The 19066-nt window shown below is 32.6% G+C and overlaps 1 protein-coding gene across 2 annotated transcripts; it reads left to right on the forward strand.

Annotated features, from left to right (window-relative positions):
* Positions 1-1185: 1185 nt before the first annotated feature.
* On the forward strand, positions 1186-19062 carry LOC117243268 (intracellular protein transport protein USO1-like). Of its 2 annotated transcripts, XM_033510604.1 has the most exons (7): positions 1186-1428; positions 11094-11410; positions 16018-16088; positions 16328-16586; positions 17061-17189; positions 17279-17555; positions 17650-19062. In XM_033510604.1, the coding sequence occupies exons 2-7, from the start codon at positions 11217-11219 to the stop codon at positions 18628-18630; spliced, it is 1911 nt and encodes a 636-aa protein (XP_033366495.1). In that variant the 5' UTR covers positions 1186-1428; positions 11094-11216; the 3' UTR covers positions 18631-19062. The 2 variants fall into 2 exon arrangements, with proteins under 2 accessions (XP_033366495.1, XP_033366496.1); XM_033510605.1 differs by lacking the exon at positions 11094-11410 and having other exon boundaries at positions 1375-1428.
* Positions 19063-19066: the final 4 nt, after the last annotated feature.

Below are 19066 nucleotides of genomic sequence, written 5' to 3' on the forward strand. Positions count from 1 at the left end.
GATGTATATCTTTATTACTCCTTTGTCCAAAGTGAATCTGCTATTAAAGGTAATGGTGACAGAACATTATTATTTTCTTGTTGAGCGTTGTAATAAGTCCTTGCCGGCAAAAAAAGATGGAAGGTTTTGAAATATTTTATGCTGTTGTTACTGGCTGCAAACAGCTTCTCTCTTTCAAGGTACATTTTCTTATTTGCTTTTTATTATTAGCGATGCAATCTTTTTATTACGCAGAATCAGAGATGTTACGTTATCGTCATTGATGAAAATACATACGCTGATCGTCCAGCGAAACACGATATCATATTTATTTGCGTTAGTATACTTTCCTTTTTTCCTATTCGTCGACGCGATAACCGATGACTGAGAAAGATTAGCTCGATCCTTGGCTTTTGTGCTATCAATGTTAACATTGCAATTGTGAACGAAACCTCTGCTATAATAAACTAGATTCTCAGTTGAAATTTCATTTAAAAGTAGTTTACATATTTTCTAAATAACGCAGTCGCTTGATTAAAGGAAATGCATATAAAGAAACACAGACGTGGATTTTAAAAAGTTCTTGTTATATTACTATAATTGCATATCTAGTTTTGTTAAAATAACTCATTAAGTAATTTGAAATTAATCAGTGCCTGATATAAGGAAATCTTATTGCATTAGTAAAGCAATTTCTCCAAAAAAGATAGGAACTTTAGAGCTTTACCTACGTACCGCATTTTTTCTCCTATGACTTTCTATGCACGTTCCATTAACGCCTACGTAAACAGTAAGCCTGTAATAGTAATACATGCATTCAATTAGCATTAGTCAGCATGCGTATTTATTATTACAATGATTTATAATATGAAACAATGTATCTCTTAAACAATAGCAGAAATTGAAGGAAAAATTTCAGTTTTATAAAATCTGTATTATTCAATTAAGTTTCTTTTTATTATTAAAGGACTATATGAAATGCCATACATCACACATATATAGTGTTTAGACTAGTCCGAAATATAATATTAAAATTAGTAAAATTGTATTTGCAAAAAGCAAATGCAAACTAATACATTTACTGTTTTTGCATTGTTTACGTTTAAATTAGGCGCGAATGTGCTGACCAATCACTCGTGTAGAATGCAGAATACGCGGAAAGGCGCGAAGTTTGCCGCGCGGTTCGAAAGTGCGCGAAGTTTGTCGAACAACTCCGACCGCGTTGCAGTTCGCCACAGTCGCCCGGCGAACTCCAACGTGATATGACGATTTTGTGTTGCTTGTGAATTGTGTTCCACGCTGTGGTGCTATTTGTGTGTACTCTAATCTTAGTTGCCCAAATCAGTGTCTAAAACAGTGTGTATTAATTCCATATAGAACCTGGACCAGCTGAGTCGAAACTAAGTACACCTGTCTCACTTCGACACCTCGTCACCTAAACCTACTTACGTAAGTTCTTCAACTATGATCATGTTTTAAGTATCATATAATAATTGTTACATCTTTTGAGGTATTGTTATTCAAAGGAATTTTTTATTATCTGTAAAAATTCAAGAAACAAGTATCGATGATCGAACCGTTACTTGCGCGCTGCGTTACAATCGATAGTTCGATCGAATTGTTTTTAATCGCAGTAGAGACTTGTGTTCAGTGTGACAGTTCGTACTTACTCATTCATTCTTTCTTAAATGTTATCGAATATAAGTAAGTCGAAGTTAAAGCAAAATTAATATTAATATACATGTATATAGCGATAGTGTAAAGACAAGAAGAAATTCAACGAATCAATGAAGCGCAGCTAGCGTAAAGGTTTGATTGTTGCGTTGATGTATCACGACATATGTATTTCTCCAAGTGGATACGTTTCGCGATAAAAACGCTTATCATGGCGTCGCTCTTTAATCTCGGTATGTAAATCTTCACGCTTCGAATCTGTAAACGATATCGAATATCATAAAGATAATAGAAAAAACTTTTGAAGAATCATGACGAAATTATAAAGTACGCAATAAGATATATGTATTTCAGCAATGATTTTGTTTTGTCTTTGCATAACTAGAGTACCTATTTTTGTAAAAATTAATATTTTCGTAAACTTAATTAAATAAATGAAATTTTAATAGAAATGCTGAATATTATAACATTATAATAGCTATCGTACCTGTAATAAATAAAGTACCTGTAATAAATAAATATAGTACTGAATATTACAATGAATACTGTATCTGCTTTGGATATTATATGCATTTTTGCAATTTTAAATTTCTTATAAATGCATAAAAATCCCTAGTCTACTTATAATGGGTTAATAAATAATAAATAAAATAATAATAGTAACAATCAACGAATTTTTATTAGGCACGAATATTACAAGGTTGATGTTTGAAGGTTTTAAGTAGACAAAGATATACGACGTCTTAACCGCTTCTTTTCTTTTTTTTTTTTCGTTATGCTTGCATAATGCGTGACCACTATAGCATAACGTGTAACTTATGCACGATTATTTCGAGTTACGATTCACTGACCTACATGACGTATGTAATTTAGCTGGCCAGATTTCGGGTTCCGTTGATCTTACGACCTTTTTCGTTCGAGCGATCGATTTCTGACATTATGTTCGATTGGCTCGCGCGCAAACACCGCTCGGTAAGCGTTATTTTTATCTTGATGATTATTGCTGTATTTTTTGCGATTACCACTGTCAACCGGAAATGCATATAACATAAACGCTTAAAACTCGATTGTGGTAACCACTAAACATTTTTTTACTTCCTTTGTAGCGTTTGTTTTTTAATTTAATCTTTGGTTGGTATTACGAGTTGAAAATTTAAATTAATTCTTTTATTTGATGTTTATATATTCGTAAATGTGCGTTTTAGTTCTAGCTTTTATTTTATTTCGAAATTTACCCATCAATGTAATATTATTAATTTAGGATTTAAAAAATATGTGTATAAAAATATAAAATTCTTGTTTAGGTAACCCGTATAGTGTTCTAAATTGTTCTAATTTTCATTTGTACAGGATATCTGTGCAGCAATCATATAAATTTTGGAAAATATTGGAAACTAACCTTAAAAAAATCGCACAATATAGCATGACAGAAGATTATTCAATGAATGACTGGAAAAATAAAGTACTACGTAATACAATATAAAGCTAGACGCTATTAATTGTAGCCACTTTTTTTTATCACACAAAAACGACGATTTTCAAAAAATTATCTTTCATACACAATCGCACATATCTTTCGGAAAGTCTACAACATTATTTTTATTTTTACAAATAGATATAGCGAGAATCACACAAAATAGAAAAAAGATTTACAATGGAGATCTAAGTATATAACAAAAAGTACTTAATTATTTACAGTAATTATATAAATTATAATAGTTCATTATAAAAAATTAATACAAGTCTCGTAATATTATATTATATATTATATATAGTAATATTATATATCTCAATTTTTCTTAATCTTTGTATTTGCGAGGACTATTTTTGTTATGCGTTATATGTATCATACAAATTAGTGCAAGTCAATTGACTATTTGGCGCTAAAGACAAAGAATTTGCAAATTGTGAGCAATTTTTACACCTGAACGGTGTACCTTTATTACTTGAAAATGATTCTGCGTTAAATATCGCGATTCATTGTACAACAACTTATTCCACGAAAGTCGATCCAGATATAGTTTTTCCTTCCTTTTTCACCAGTTTTATAGTACTTGTTCGTGTTTGTCAGTAATTATGGAAGTATCGATTGGTACTTCCGTGCATTACTTGGAAGGTGGGATCGTAAAATCTATGGGCTATGCTATCCTTAAACGTGTTCCTTGCAGTATTTCGTGGTAACCGGTGCCATGAGCTTGAGTCACGGATGCCAGAGATTCTCAACTATCAACGATTACTTTCTTTTTCCTCCTATGAAATGTTTGATACTATGAAACCATTCTATTCTATATTATCAATTCCGTATATTCAATTTTCTAAAATTATCATGTAACATATTGAGATGCTAATATTATCTTCATTTTTAGGCAAAGAACAGAATGGTTGCGTGGAAGAGATTAAGAAATTCGAATGTTCCTAAAGAAAAATAATATGGAGAGAACTCAGTTTATTTCAAGAACATTAGAAGTTTGATTCCTTGGAAAATGAGGATCTTGTTCGCGTGTAAAAATAGAAACCTAATAGATCTGTTCGAAGGAGGTCGTGAACAAGGTTTAGAATGTCCAAACAATCTTCTAAAAAACGTATTTTATCGATTCCAGTAGCAGCTTACATTCGTAAATGGGCAAGGCCACGTGACTCGATTTTAGAGTCAGTGAAAATGCGAAAGAGCATTCAAGGTTTCGAACAGAAACAGAAGCTTAATTTCGTAAGGCATGGAGATATAAGTTTTTTCTTTTAAAAATGTCCAAGGTCCTTTCTTCGTATTTATGTAGCTTCTCTGTGTTGATTTAGATATCTTGTTAAAAGATATGACATAGATTTCTATCCTTTTTCAGTGAAAGGTTTTTCGATCAGATTCTACAGAATTATTTTCGCAATATTGATATTGTAACTATATCGAAGTATTTTTAAATGTTAAATGATAAAAAATGCTTGAGTCAAGTTAATGTGTTGTATGCATGTATATATAAGCGTATCGAAATGTTATCATAAAATGTTAAGATTCTTCTGTAATAATTTTACGCTATGAGGAGAGCTACAGACAGGACAAATCCACCATTAACCAAGCTTTCTGTTTAGTATAGTTTAGAAGAATTTCGAATTTTAGAATATCTAAACAATTTTATCTTATGAGCCCTTTTCCTAAAAAGCTGCTCAATTATTTTTTTACTTTCAACTCTCATTTTACTTTCTTATTCAGAGCTCTGTTATCTCTGTATTTCTCGATTATATAGTCATTTTATATATCATATAAAGATAATAAAAATAGATTAATACATTTACTGTGAACACCTATATAAAGATTATTTCGGATCTCGAAGAATTAATCTCAGATCTTAAAACCTATAGCTGTGAGCTATAATTTGTAATAGAAAGTAACGACGAAAGATATAAAAAAGAAAAACGGTGGGGCGATCTGATGAATTTTCTTTAGAGAGTGCAAGTTTCCTCTGATGGTTAGATTTTCGTGATAGCGAGCTGTGGAAATCGTAGTATTGTACGTTTCGCGATTCGTTTGTGGCGATTTAAAATGGAGATGCTTTTTCTAGATCTACTAATGGCCGTATCTGACAGTTTAATTCGCGATCATTTCAAGAGTTCCCCCGTTTTAAGCGGAAGGGCAACTTGGACAAAGTCAAGTTAATTTGTGACTAATTTACATCGAATCTTAACACTAACTCATCTTACGCTCTCACATTCTTGACATTGCTCTCTACGTTCAATCTCATTTTTGGATCTACATTCGCAGTTATTTCTTGTCATATTGAAAATCTAATCAAAACTTAATTCGAACGACGAGCTTTACTTCCATTACTTGTAAGTTCGCTCATTTTGGTAGTTCTATATTGTTTTTATATGTATACAGACTTCTTAAGGATGTAAGATATAAAATTATTTTTGATGGAATTTGAAACGTATCAAATTCTTTGATTCTTCTAGATCAAGTTATTCAATAGACATTTTACTCTAGTTTTGTTAGTGGATATTTTTGTATTTCTTTATATCTGATTAGCTTTTAAATTATTAAAACTAATATAGAAATATATTTTCTCGGGAAAGAGATATATTTTTATATTTTTCTTGTATCTCCAATTATTTCTTAGATTATTTAGTTTAATTTAATTTAAGAAAAGCAATGCCTTTTTATGAAGTTTATCTTATGGAATTATCTATTTCAGTGTAATTCACGTGGATCTGAATGGGATTTATTATGAAAGCAGAACGCATTCGGTAGAAATACCTTCTGCGCACCTCAGAAATTTACATGGAATCAGTGTACGATCAGACATTGACAAAACGCTGTTCCAGTTACGTGACACGCAAAGCTGAAATTCTGATCGATAAATCTCGACCGTAGTTAGCCCACTATATTTATACTAGTCATTAAGTTTCATGAGTAATATAACGTGCAGTTTCTTATATCAGTATTATTAGTGATATTCATCATGGTTGAATTTGAAAGAAAAAGATTGTTTCATCCCTCGGAGCAATTTAAAATTTTAAAAAGCACAGTTCTCTTTAGGTGTACCATTTATTAAATGGACCGATCGTCCGGGATTCCAAAAATACTTGGCTGAATTTTATAGTGTCTGTGCTGCTCGGAGAAAGTCAGAGTACCGTCTCCTCTTCTGTGATACCACAAAATCCTCCAAAACCGATCTCTTTTCCTTTTGTTTTTACGTTTCATTCCTTAACGTGTTCGCTATTGACGTACATGATAGTTGGATTTTTCTCTTTTTAACAAAATTTATCAGACAATTAAATAACGCATTGGGCTGCACGTTAGAATAGTCATCGTCAGACTGTGAATATTCATGAAAATTTATATTTTTCGAGTATGATTGAAGAAAGGAAGTCCTGTATGAATACTTTATACATCTTTATTTTTAGATTTTCCATGATTGCATAAGTCTCCGCGGTTTAGTTATTATTACTTTTGGTGAAAAAGTCATATACAATAATAAAGAGTCATATATTTTAGTAAATACAGTAAATGAGTTAACGAGATAAATTAAGAATGATTCTATAATTATTTTCCACCTCTGTGTACGATTCTGAAATTATTGTCTACTTTTGAATCAGTGGAATATTTTGATCTGAAAATGTTACAGTCTGCAGAATTCATGAAGTTACGTTGATTCTTCAGAATTTTCTTATTTCTTATATTTAAGATTCTTGGTTGGGTTTTAGTAATTTTTCTGTTGATAGATACTGTATGCTGTAAGCAGTAAAGAGAATGGAGTTGCTAATTCGTCTACAAGGAGATGTTCCGCGAGTTTCTTACTAGGAAGTGCATGATATTTTTGTACTGGTGGCATTTAAGTCGCAGATAATGCGTGAAGGTGCAAATGAACTGACTGTGTAAGATCGTCCATGGTTTCTTTTGTGTATTATGTAAGCCTGAAGAGTTTAAAGTGCTCAATGTATCTTTAGAATTAAAAATATTGAGGTTTGTAAGTCTCAGACTTGAAAATTTAGGGCTGAGAATCTTGGAAATTTACATAGTTTGTATAATTTAGAATCTAGAGATTTGGAAACTCAAGGTTTAGTTTTATTAGAAGAATACAAAAAAATGAAACCTTTATAGGTTTGAAATTGAGAGATTTGGAGTTAAGAAAAATTAAAACTATTTAAAGATATTTTCTGCGCTCTTGTCACTTTGTTGTTTGTTTATATTTTAGGAATAGCTAGCTAGACTTGACAAGGTAAATAAGCTTTTTTAAAGCTAAAAATAGATTGATGATTTAAGCGATATCAATACTGTTTCTTCAAGTGATAATGAAGGCAAGTAATTAACTATACATATACAACGTTCAAATGTTGTCGCGACTGCTTCTGTATGTGATACTTGTGAATGTCGACATGACAGCATCCACATGTGATACGCATATTACGATAAACAAGAAATCGATAAATAACGAAACATGTCACGTATGACAAAATATATCCCTGATATTTTGTAATTGATATTCGTTTTTAGATACATTGTAACTTAAAATTAAAGATACTATACTTATAGCTTTGCCATACTTTTAAATCCAGCATTTACAAGCTCGAAATTTCAAAATCTTAAATCTATAGGTCGTACATTTCTAAATTATAAATATAATAAATTCAAATTCTGAAACAATATATATCAGAGAAGGGACATTTACACCGGCGTACTATTTATCAGCTGTTAGTAAGGCTGTTTAAAAAATGAAAACATTTTCTGTGTTTCATCGTAGTCATTCCCTCGTGTGAAACAGCTTGTTCAATTAGCAAACTGCACCGGCCTTCGGTGCAATTAGTATTATATGTGCGAAAAAAAATATTCTATGAAAACAGAGAAACCGTTATTGTGTCACAATTTAAAAAGAGTTCAACATTTGACTGGAGAATCTTTATTAATCTTACACTTGTGCCGTTAATTTGTATTTAAATTAAAACAACAGGTTGCAATAAATTCAGATTACTTGAAAGTGAATGCCATAATTCTTCGTTGGAGATTGTTTGACCACGTTTCTGACGCAAGTCCATCAACAAGCTCCAGATCAGAAATGAACAGCGACTGCAATGAGCTAATTGAACTAATTGCGTTCGTTAGTCGTTGTTCGTGAGTATTCACATGATATTTACCCCGTATCTTCTTCTGAAATCGTTCCTTACCGATATTACTCGAGAAGGATGCGCGATTTGTGGTGCACGTCTGCCTCTGCTTGGGGAACCGTATGAACCGAATGATTATTCATGATGGAAAAGTTTTTATTTCATGCCGAGAAGGTAACCAGACTGCAAATGAAATATGATTGTATCTCTTTATACAATATGTCTATCATGCTTTAATTCATTTATTTATGTTTCTTTTTTTCCTCTAGTTCTGTTAAAGAAATTTTATTTAATTAAATTCATTTATTTATTTAGAGAATATCTCGATTTGCTGAAGTAAAATTTTAGGTCGTACGGAGAGACGAATGACAATCTTCCGATATTTGTGGAAAAAAGTTGGAACATTTTAGGACTGGAGGAAATTTAGATTATTTTGTTATAGTATGTATTATTATTAGACCACGGATGTTTATGCATTTTGATATTGCTATGAATGTAACTAAACAAATGGAACCTATATAGAAGTTTGTTCTATCCATCAAGTATTACAGTGAACGCTTTACTTTGCATATTTTATGTACTTTTCTATACTACGCACTTGCATTCTGTATAAATATTTTTACATTTTTAAATGTCTGCACGAAGTGCACAAACATCCGTAGTCTACCTGTTTGATTAGTAATAAAGTAGAAAAACAGTACAGTAGAAAAAAGTCAATTTAAATGACAGTCACAGAAACGAAAGAAGACTTAAGGCTTCGCAACTCGTTAGTTGCCTTTGAGTGATGTTTCCAATGTTGTTTCAACATCTGTTTTCTACCTTTCTTTTCGAAAGTTCTTTTATTTCTCACGCCATTAAATTCACAGAATAGAAAAGCTAGGAATATCGTTTCGTCGACATAAGCGAAGAACAAACGATCCCAGCCAGGGTAGTAAGTCACGTAATTCGACGCAGAGTAAAGAAAGAACACGCGAATAATGAAATTATGCTCGCCTGTGGTAATTAAGATGCATCATCAGGCAGGGCGGATTACGTAAACTTTAGTACATTCTCTATTTTCGTAATGTAGGATTAGACGGTTGGTTAACTGGGTTAACGTAACAGATGCTGTATATTATCCAAATTAATAAGAATGTACGATCGCTTGAATAGAGAAATTTTCACAGAGCGAAACGCTTATTTATTCTGCCACATAAATAGTATTAGGCCAAGTAATACGTTCATTTGCGTTTTTCTTTTGTTTTTAACGCGTATAACGCTACGCTGATCATCAGTGGCTCGTGTTTTGCTATATTTTCAGAATGCATAAGTATAATTATAATGAATTTTTTTTTAGGTAAACGAATTCCACAATAGCTTAACACACTTTTAACATTTTAAAAAATTCCTATTTTCCATTGAAGCTAATTTCATATTCTAATTCCTTTGGTGGTATACTTTAATAAATCGAAACAGACGTTAATTCTTTTTAGCATTACAAGTCTTGTTTTTTCTTCCGTTAACCGAATAAACGACAGATGTGTGGATATCCCAGTTCAATAGTAATTAACCCAGGACTTGGTTCTGTAACCATTACTACTCAATAATGGTCAATTGGTTCGATTTAAATCGACAATTGGCATGCCCGAGCAGCTCGGTCTCTAAATCGTTTCCCTCTTATCCATCTTCGTTGACAGATGTCTTAGTCCGCTCAGGTTTCTCTTTTTCAGTTCAGCATCGAATTCCATCGAACTCACATTTTACTTGGTAGAATTCTGGAATTTGTCATTTTCAGTAGATAATACAGTGATAACAGAGCAATGGTGTCAAGATAGAAGATGTTTATATAACAAGATAAATAAAAATACAAATTTCCTCCTAAGGTATTTTAAATTAAGGCGGTGAGGAAGCGAAGATTTCTTTAATACAAAGAATGATAATCTTTATGCGATAATTTTTCCAGATGAACTATAGAAGAAGGAAGATATTTTTACTAGATAAAATGAATAATAGGAAGAGGAGGTTCGGTCGTTTCTTTCAAATAATCAAGAATAGTCGCGAAGAAAACATCGCTCTTCAAAGAATTATGGATACTTTTATTCTGAAGTATAATGAGAATTCAATTGTTGATAAGTCGATCTGTAATGGAAGTTCGCGTAAAATAAGTTCAACTTACTGTGGCCGTTTATACATATTCCCGGAATCAGGTCTGCGTAATATGTTAAAAATAAATCTGGACTTTATTCACGATGCGCGATGTTTTCGGTGCTGTTACTAGATTAAATTGCTCCCGCTGTTTGACAGTTACTCTCTCCATAATTATAACTGTATCATTTAATATACTAATGCAGTTACAACCTATTCTGGCAGAGATCGCTTGATAAGATCATTGACTTTCCAAGAAGAATATTACTGACTCTTGGTCAGCTTTTTATCATCTCGATTGGTTTTATCTGAACAACACAAACATTCTGATAATTAAGAGCCGTTCTGGAACGTTTATCTGTTTTCCTACCATCTTAATTCCCTTTAATCTCCATTCGTAATTCATCGAAAATTTTTGAAGCAACTAAAATGCTCACTATTGTCCTTTCTATTTTTTTTTAAATTTATTCGTATCAATTCTTTTTTATTTCGCTTCACATTCCACTGACAAAGATTTTGAAGCGATTGAAATTGGCCACTATTATCCTTTTCATTTCCCTAGTCAATTTTTCTTTGCTTCCTACGAATTGTTCCCCAAAAATGTTCATTGTACCAAGGAAATAGAATCATAATTTTGTACAGTACGTACAGTATCTCATTTTCACTCTTGGAGAAGTGCACACGGCGTTCAAATAAAAATAACCAGGTTTGTCTTATATTTTTAGGCGGACGAAGTCGCGAACAAGAGGATGACGAGAAATCGGTGAATCCCGTTGCGACGTCGCGACAATTTCACGCTATCAATCGAGACAAAACCCGAAAGCCTGCAAAGGGAAACGCGGTGAATCATGTCGCAATCGAGACGTCCTAGCATTTCCATCCACGATTATCCGGAACATTTGAATCCGTTCAGCGATGACATCACCAATGCGCAGCCTTACTTTTATCACGATGCGAAGACCAAGGACTCAAAACATAAGTTCTGGACGTTTGGTAGAAGCAGGAAGAAAAGGTCGAATAGCTTCTCCATCAAAGGCACATGGTACTATTACGTTTTACTTCTACTATAGCATGCTTAAAAAATTCTTCGCTTGAAACGCTAGAAATATCTGGCTATTCTTTTCTTCGTATTTCTTTATTATATCTTGAAAAGAATAGCCGAAGAATAATCTGCTATTATTTGAAACAAACAATGGTGTATCATTGTTGTGCTTGATCCTTCATTTTTGAAATTCATGGAAGCTCAAAATGATCCAGCTGGTCTTTCTGGTAAGTTACTTTCGTTTCTAAGAATAGATTAACAAAATTTATTGTTAATAAAATATAAAAGATCTGCATTTATATGGAAGACATAGAATAAAATGAACTTTTGGAAAAGTGATGCAAAGGTAGAACTAACACTGGTGACTCTTCCCTAATAATAAGATTCTATTTCTAGACATTACATATAATAATATCATTTTATATATGGCGAGATATCTGTTTAATTCGAAAGTTGCATCATATGTTACAGATTTTTAATGAAATGGACTCGCCAAGAAAGAAAATTCCAATAGAATTTCAACGATCCTGCGTTATTTATTAGAACTCTACTTTTGAAATAGTGCGTGGAGTTCAAATATAAATTGGGAAAGGTTCGGCCAGAAGTTTATTGAACTTGAACTTAGCATCGCAAACGAAATGCACGCGTGAATCGTATGCGATTAGATATCTGCATTTGGCTGTCATCCAAAGAACATAAATAAGAAAGAATCTAACGTAGTAGACTAGACAATCGACGTCAGGTTGTTTTCCGTCCAAAAGGTCTTTACAATTTCTATTTGAGGCTACAATCGACGCACATTTCCTGCGTAATTTCATGCTCGAAAATTGTTCATTAAGTTTTTCCTCTTTCACGACAGCTTTCCTTTGCTTGAAAAACATTCTCTAGTCTTTATGAGTTTTTATAATTTCTCTTTATAGTTCGTGGAAACTGAAATGTCAAGTTTAATTAGCAAAGCAATTTTATCTAAATTATCACAAAGGAAGTATGACTAATTATAAAATAATTTTATAATTTAGAGATTTATATAGCTAGTTTAAATGAAATGAAATTTTCCAAAGGAAGACATCTTGGATAGATGTAATTGATATTATTTTATTATCAGTGTTATAAATACACATCAATGACTTGTTACTTTTATCAGATGCAGAATAATCTAACCGAAGCTTAAAATAATAGTACGTTGAACTTCGAAGTGCAAATTTATTTTAAAGCTTGATAGAAAGGAATAGAAAGTTCAGTTTTTCTTACGCGTTTTATGTATAATGTAGTTTACGACATCGCGTGGAAAATTCAGTAGCCTATCGAGGCCATCGATCTGCTGCAATTTTTCTTAAATTAAACCAATATTACCCAGCGTTATTATCTTAATTTCACTTTTATGAAATCCACTACAGCATTAGATATCGATCTAGTGTGCTTTATTAATCTGTATTCTCGATCTAATCTAATTTTATGACCCAGACTACAGCCTAAGGAAAGATTAGTACGCTTTTTAAAATTAATTTGAAATATATTTAGATATAAATTTCTTTTTCAGGAGGAGATCGAGTTATTCCTATAAATATCACATGTGAGAAAATTCATTCGGAAATTTTTCTTACTGAAAATTCAAAATCAAAAAGCTTATGTCACTAAAAGATCAAATTTGTCATTTTTTTAAATCCTGACTAGAATTTTTTATTATCAGAAGACCAAAATGGAGCTTAGTTCATCATCGAAGAATTAAAATTAACACACATCATTTTTGATCACAACTTCTGTTTCATTCAAAAGCAAACAACCGACATAATTTTCTAAATAAAGTTAGGACGTTGTTAAACACACATATTGGATATTACATATCGATATTTGGTCAATTTATCTCGATGAAAAGGTCGAGAAAAGATGCGTCACAAAACCTATAAATCATCCAAAGGATAATCTGCTGGTGACCCACAGAAACTTAAATAGTGGCATGGATCAGCTTTTGTACGTAAGCTATTAATCATTTAGCGGACAGGCGTCAGCAATTATGCTCAAGTAATGAAACGCTGTCAGTTATAATATCGATTTTTCTACTTTCTTCCAATGGCATATTAGTTTTTCCTTCGATACAATCAATGCTTTTCTTTATAGGCTTATTCGCTTGGAATTTTCATGGAATATTTTGAATAAAAACCCGGCTTTAATTTGCGAAGCGGTGCCTCCTCCTATTTTCATTAGAAAGAAAGAGTTCCGGCCTGATTGCTGATTAAAATCAGCTGAAATTTTAAATATCAGCGTTGTTGATCACTAACATTGGGATATTCAAAGTTTCAATACCTTTTGCTTTAATAGATACACTCATTTCCTTCTCTTTTTCATTCACGAGAAAAGCTGCTTTATATTAATGTCCTCAATTCTTGTGGTTTCATGCTGGAGTCAAATACAAGGAATATTTGAAGTTGCAGAAAAATGGTTTATACTTTTATATACATTTATACACAATCTCGTATAAATCTATATCGATTAAGTTCTTATTCATTCGAATTGAACGTTATTATTTAATAAACAGAAATTCTTGGCATTCTCTAGATATAGGAACTGAAAGAAAATCTTATCCGTCGACTTTCGTAATCTGTCATACCAAAGTTGCTGAAGCGTTTCTTTGACCATGAATCAGTCTTTGAGTTTATCTTAGCGAAGAAACAAAAACATAGAGAACGAATATCTTTATATACCTACATAACAATTTCTTTCTGCAATATCATATTCAAATTATAACTGAAGGAGAACCTGAAACAAAATATTCGATTTGATGTTCGTCTTAAATAATAATAATATATTTAATAATGATATATTTAAGATTTAAAATACGTGACTGAATTCAAATTTTCAAAACATTTACTTACAATACTATGATTTTCAGTTCATAGTTGCAATACCTGAGTGTTGAAATCGCTAAATGATATGACTTTGCTGTTATAGACACAGGAAGTACAAGAAGAAAAGATCAAGAAACGTCACTTAAATTTGTTGTTCGTCATCGTCGTAGTGAATGTACACATCTTTTAACACTTGCGACACTGATATTCTCAGCGTTGAATAAAATAAGAAAATGATATTCTTGACGTCAGCTCATTATACGTATGACAACGCTTTAACTCAATAGTTTACTATTCGTCGTGGACTCGAGACGTTGATTGACAAGTTGATGATGCTAGTCTATTTTATGCCTTACTTCACAATTATCCTTGTACTAGTTTGATTGCGATTATTGTACAAATATATTTATTGCGAAATTGGTTCACGGATGTCAGAACGAGGATTTGTAATTAGAGATCGTAGAAATTGTGATTCATAATATATAATAATGATAGTTATTAGAGAAGAAATCTATCTTCTGAGGAAATAGATACAAAAGCAAATCAGGATGTTGTAAGATTAATTTAAATATTAAGATAGTTTGTCGACACTTTTTTTTCATTGAAAATCTTGTTATCAACGTTGTTTGTTAAGTATGAGAATATTAGCAGAGATTAGAAACTGTCCAACCTCCCGGTAGCTATCGTTTGTAATTAATATGTAATCGACATTATATGGAGGTAAATGGAGGAAAAATTGCTATAACTATAACTTAAAGTAAAAAAAAAATTATAACAGATTTCTAAGCCCATTTCATGAGCTGCAGTTTTCAATCGGCGGGGAAGATCCACTTCGTAATTCTTGACCGAAACAAAAAACCAAAAAAGGATTAAATTATTATATATTTTTCTTCTCAATGAACTAAAAAAGGTAGTCAGAAAGTTTATTTAAGTAATTGTTATAGCACTTTAAAGTTTATTTTATCTTTTTATAAAACACATTTTTTCTTTAAACCCGCCAAAATGTTTAATTTCACACTATTTTCTGCCCTTTTTTAGTTCATCGAGAAGAAAAATATATAATTTAATCCTTTTTTGGTCTTTTGTTTCGGTCAAGAATTACGAAGTGGATCTTCCCCGCCGATTGAAAACTGCAGCCCATGAAATAGGCTTAGAAATCTGTTATAATTTCTTTTTACTTTAAAAATATACAGAGTGATTGGTAACTGGTGGTACAAGCGGAAAGTGGGTGATTCTACGCGAAAAAAGAAGTCGAAAATATAGAATAAAAATTTTGCGTTTGAGGCTTTGTTTTCGAGAAAACCGACTTTGAATTTTCGCTCGGTACGCGTGCACTTTATCACGTCTCGTTATAACGGATCTCACTGTATATCGTTGTCTCGATGGAAAAATTAAAAAAAAAATTTTTTAAAAATTTTATTCTATATTTTCGACTTCTTTTTTCGCGTAGAATCGCCCCCTTTCCGTTTGTACCACCAGTTACCAACCACCCTGTATATAAAACCATACCTCAAAATTCAATAACCATTTCTTTCTTCCCCTTCTAAAAAAAATCACAAAAAGACGCTGTTTTAGAAGATTCTAATTCAGGACACCCCCTTAAGTGCATAGTAACGTGAAAAGCCTCATTTCGTTATACAGCATAGAAATGTGACATAGATCTCTTAATACGTTTGAATATAAAGTACGATACGCTCCGCGAGTACTAATGGTTGTAAATCTGTTTATTTCATTACATTAGTCTGCATTGTTTGCTTTCAGGAACGGGCTATTTGGTAAGCGGAAAGACGACAAGTTGGAAGCTCAGGAAAAGAGGTCCACGATTACCACAGGTTGCTATCAAAACTCATATCATTAAAGAAGAAAATGCAAAATAAAATTAACAAATTATAAATTAAAATGCTGTAATAAAAGTGTTAAAGCGTAACAAGTTTCTAAAAAACGACTTCATGAATGGTACTATAGTGTCTTAGGAGGTTTATACAAGATTATCATTGTAATTTCAATGAAATATTATTTCTATTTTTGCTTAAAATATACTTTCCTAATTTTAATACTCGATTTTTAACAGTTTCATCCACTTATAAAAGAGAACCATGTATCAAACCGATACCTGTACCGCAGCGTGTACCGACAAAAGATCAGCAGGAATTCGATGAAGCTCTTGGTACTTTAGCCAGAAGAAGAAAATACACTTTAGATAATTCCTCATCGAGATACAGCTCGAGCTTGACTGTTAACGGTGATCCTGCGAGACTCTATGACGGGAGTCCGCAGGAAACCACCACATCCATTATGGGTGATCTCACACCGAAACCACCAGCTCGAAGGTGAACATGTTTTACGTTGTCATATACTATTTTTAATATCTTTCTAAATTCCATTGTCTTTTGTAGAAGCTTTCTTTGAGCTAAATTTTATATTTATTATATGTATACATTGTTTAAAATAAATTAAAATATCGCTACTATGACTCTCGTTTCTGTTGCGTCAACTAAATGAACAGAAACGAGGAAGTTCTACCGGCTTCAAAGATAAAAACTGTTCCGCTTTCTGGTAGCCATTGCTTGTAATTAATAAATGGTCGAAGTTGAATGAAGTTAAAATGTTGTATATCTATCGGGAATATACTATAACTGATAGATCTTTGGTAAAATTTAATCAATCTTTATTGGATGGAAGAAGTAATTATTGTCTCACTTTTTAAATTCCTAATTCGGAATAATTTCAGGATATGTGATTGATATTGATAGAAATTGACTACATGACATTAGCATACATATTAATCAAATTTTTGGACGTAGGTTTGGTCAGACAAGTCCAAAGCCGACAGACAAACTACCAGCGTTAAATTTCGAGAATGAAAGTCCAAGGGAAAACGGAAGTGTGACTCTCCGCGAAAAAGTGCAGGAAAGAACACCTGTTCCCCCTTTGTAAGAGTATAAATCTAATATTATATTACATTATAATTATTGAACCGATGAAAATGATTTATTACGTTAAATGTATTTAATTTTGTTAGGCGAAGATTCGGTAACAGGTCGTCACAAAGGACGAACGCGAATACTTTGGATCCAGAGGAGGAAGCGAGTCGATCGGGCGATGTAACGATTTGCGACGAGAATGAGAATGTACCCGGGGATTACATGTTTAAAAGATATTCTCAGGATGCGGTTAGAAAGTCGAATCTTTCGATAAACAGCTGCGTTTCTGTCGGAAGTACGATGAGCACGCACGGTCGTAAAAAGCGAAGAGCGCCGCAACCACCACGGCGACCAGAGAATATGGAAACAAACGAAGTAAGTCAGTAAATCTTCCAAAGAAGGGAATCATTTAGAGAAGAATTAATTAGAACATTATTAAAATCCTTATCTTTCGTTGCATGTTTTGTAGAAGGTTCCTGAAGAGGTTAACATAGAACTACAGATAGTGGAACCAATGGACATAGCGAGGGCTACTGAGAACATAGATGATCTGACAAAAAAGAGTAAGGATTTAGACGAGAAACTTAGCGAAGTGAAAGAAAAATCGGAAGTGTCGATTCCGAAAGGCGCACAACCATCCGAAGAAGCTGCAACAAAAAATAGTTCGACAAAAGTTGTGGAAATTAATACAGAGATACTAAATAAAGAGAACACTTGCACCGAGAAAGAACCAAAAGATGTTGTAGAAATAGAGATAGCAGAACGAAAAAGCTCGACTTCAGAGGGTCAAAAGATTCTTCAGAAAGAAGACTTTAAGAAACCTGTTAAGAAGGATGGAGAAGAAATTCAAGTTGAGTATCGCAGAGCTTCTCAGGAAAATATAGAAATAATTAAAGACATTGACCAAGTGAATTCATTGTCAGAGTTAGATAATGTCTGTCTGCGAAGGAAAAGTTCTTCTAGTTCGTTGTCCAGAAGCAGCAGTTTTTCTGTGAAAGATGAGATAGAGAAAATCGAAAAGCAAATAAAGGCATTAGAAACGAAAAATGCTTCTAAGGACTCGTCGGATGAGAGAAATAATTTGCAGGAAAATGTGAGACACTCGATTCAGGAGAATCGTAGGCATTTCTTCCAAAATATGGTGGATAACGAGAATGACAAAGATGCAATTAAGATAGAGTTTAAGGAATTGCCGAGGGAACAGAAAGACATTCACGTCGTGAGACTAAACGACTCGCCTGTTCCTACAATAGTGCCTAGAGAGCCAGTAAAAGTTATTGAGCTTCACATTTCTGAGCCCATAAGACAAAAACCGGAGATTCTTGAAGATGTGAATCCGATTCCAAAACCCAGAAGGCACAGTGCTTTGACTCGGAACGATTCTCAACCTACCATAATTTCAAATGAAACTAGAAGGAACCTCGAATCGACCAGAGGGAAGTCGTTTTAAAGTTTGTATTTTGAACAGTAAATTCTTGTAGGGAATTGTGCAATCTTTTCAGTCTCTAAATTGAACAGAAGAATATGTATCTCTGTTGATTTTAGTCGATATGTATCTTCAAAGACTGTATAAACATTGTGTACACATGTGCCTTTATTTAACGCTTTAAAATATTTTCTGATAGTTTGAAGTATCTTTAGGTATGTCTTAGGTGTAATTGTCACATGAAATCTGATTTCTAGACAGCTATAGGACAGGATTATTTTTGCAATGTTTCTTGAGTGGAGTATGTTATTCTTCGAGATACTTCAAAAGGTTACACATATTTGGAACCTTATTACTATAGAGAAGAAGCCTTGATAAATTATGTGATCATAGCTATTTCTTGTTTATTTAACAGTTTTGTTATTTATTGATGTGGAATAAAGTCTGAAAACTATACTAG

This window comes from Bombus vosnesenskii, unplaced genomic scaffold (genome assembly GCF_011952255.1).
Source record: "Bombus vosnesenskii isolate JDL3184/JDL3185 unplaced genomic scaffold, Bvos_JDL3184-5_v1.1 scf7180000013265, whole genome shotgun sequence".
NCBI lineage: Eukaryota > Metazoa > Arthropoda > Insecta > Hymenoptera > Apidae > Bombus > Bombus vosnesenskii.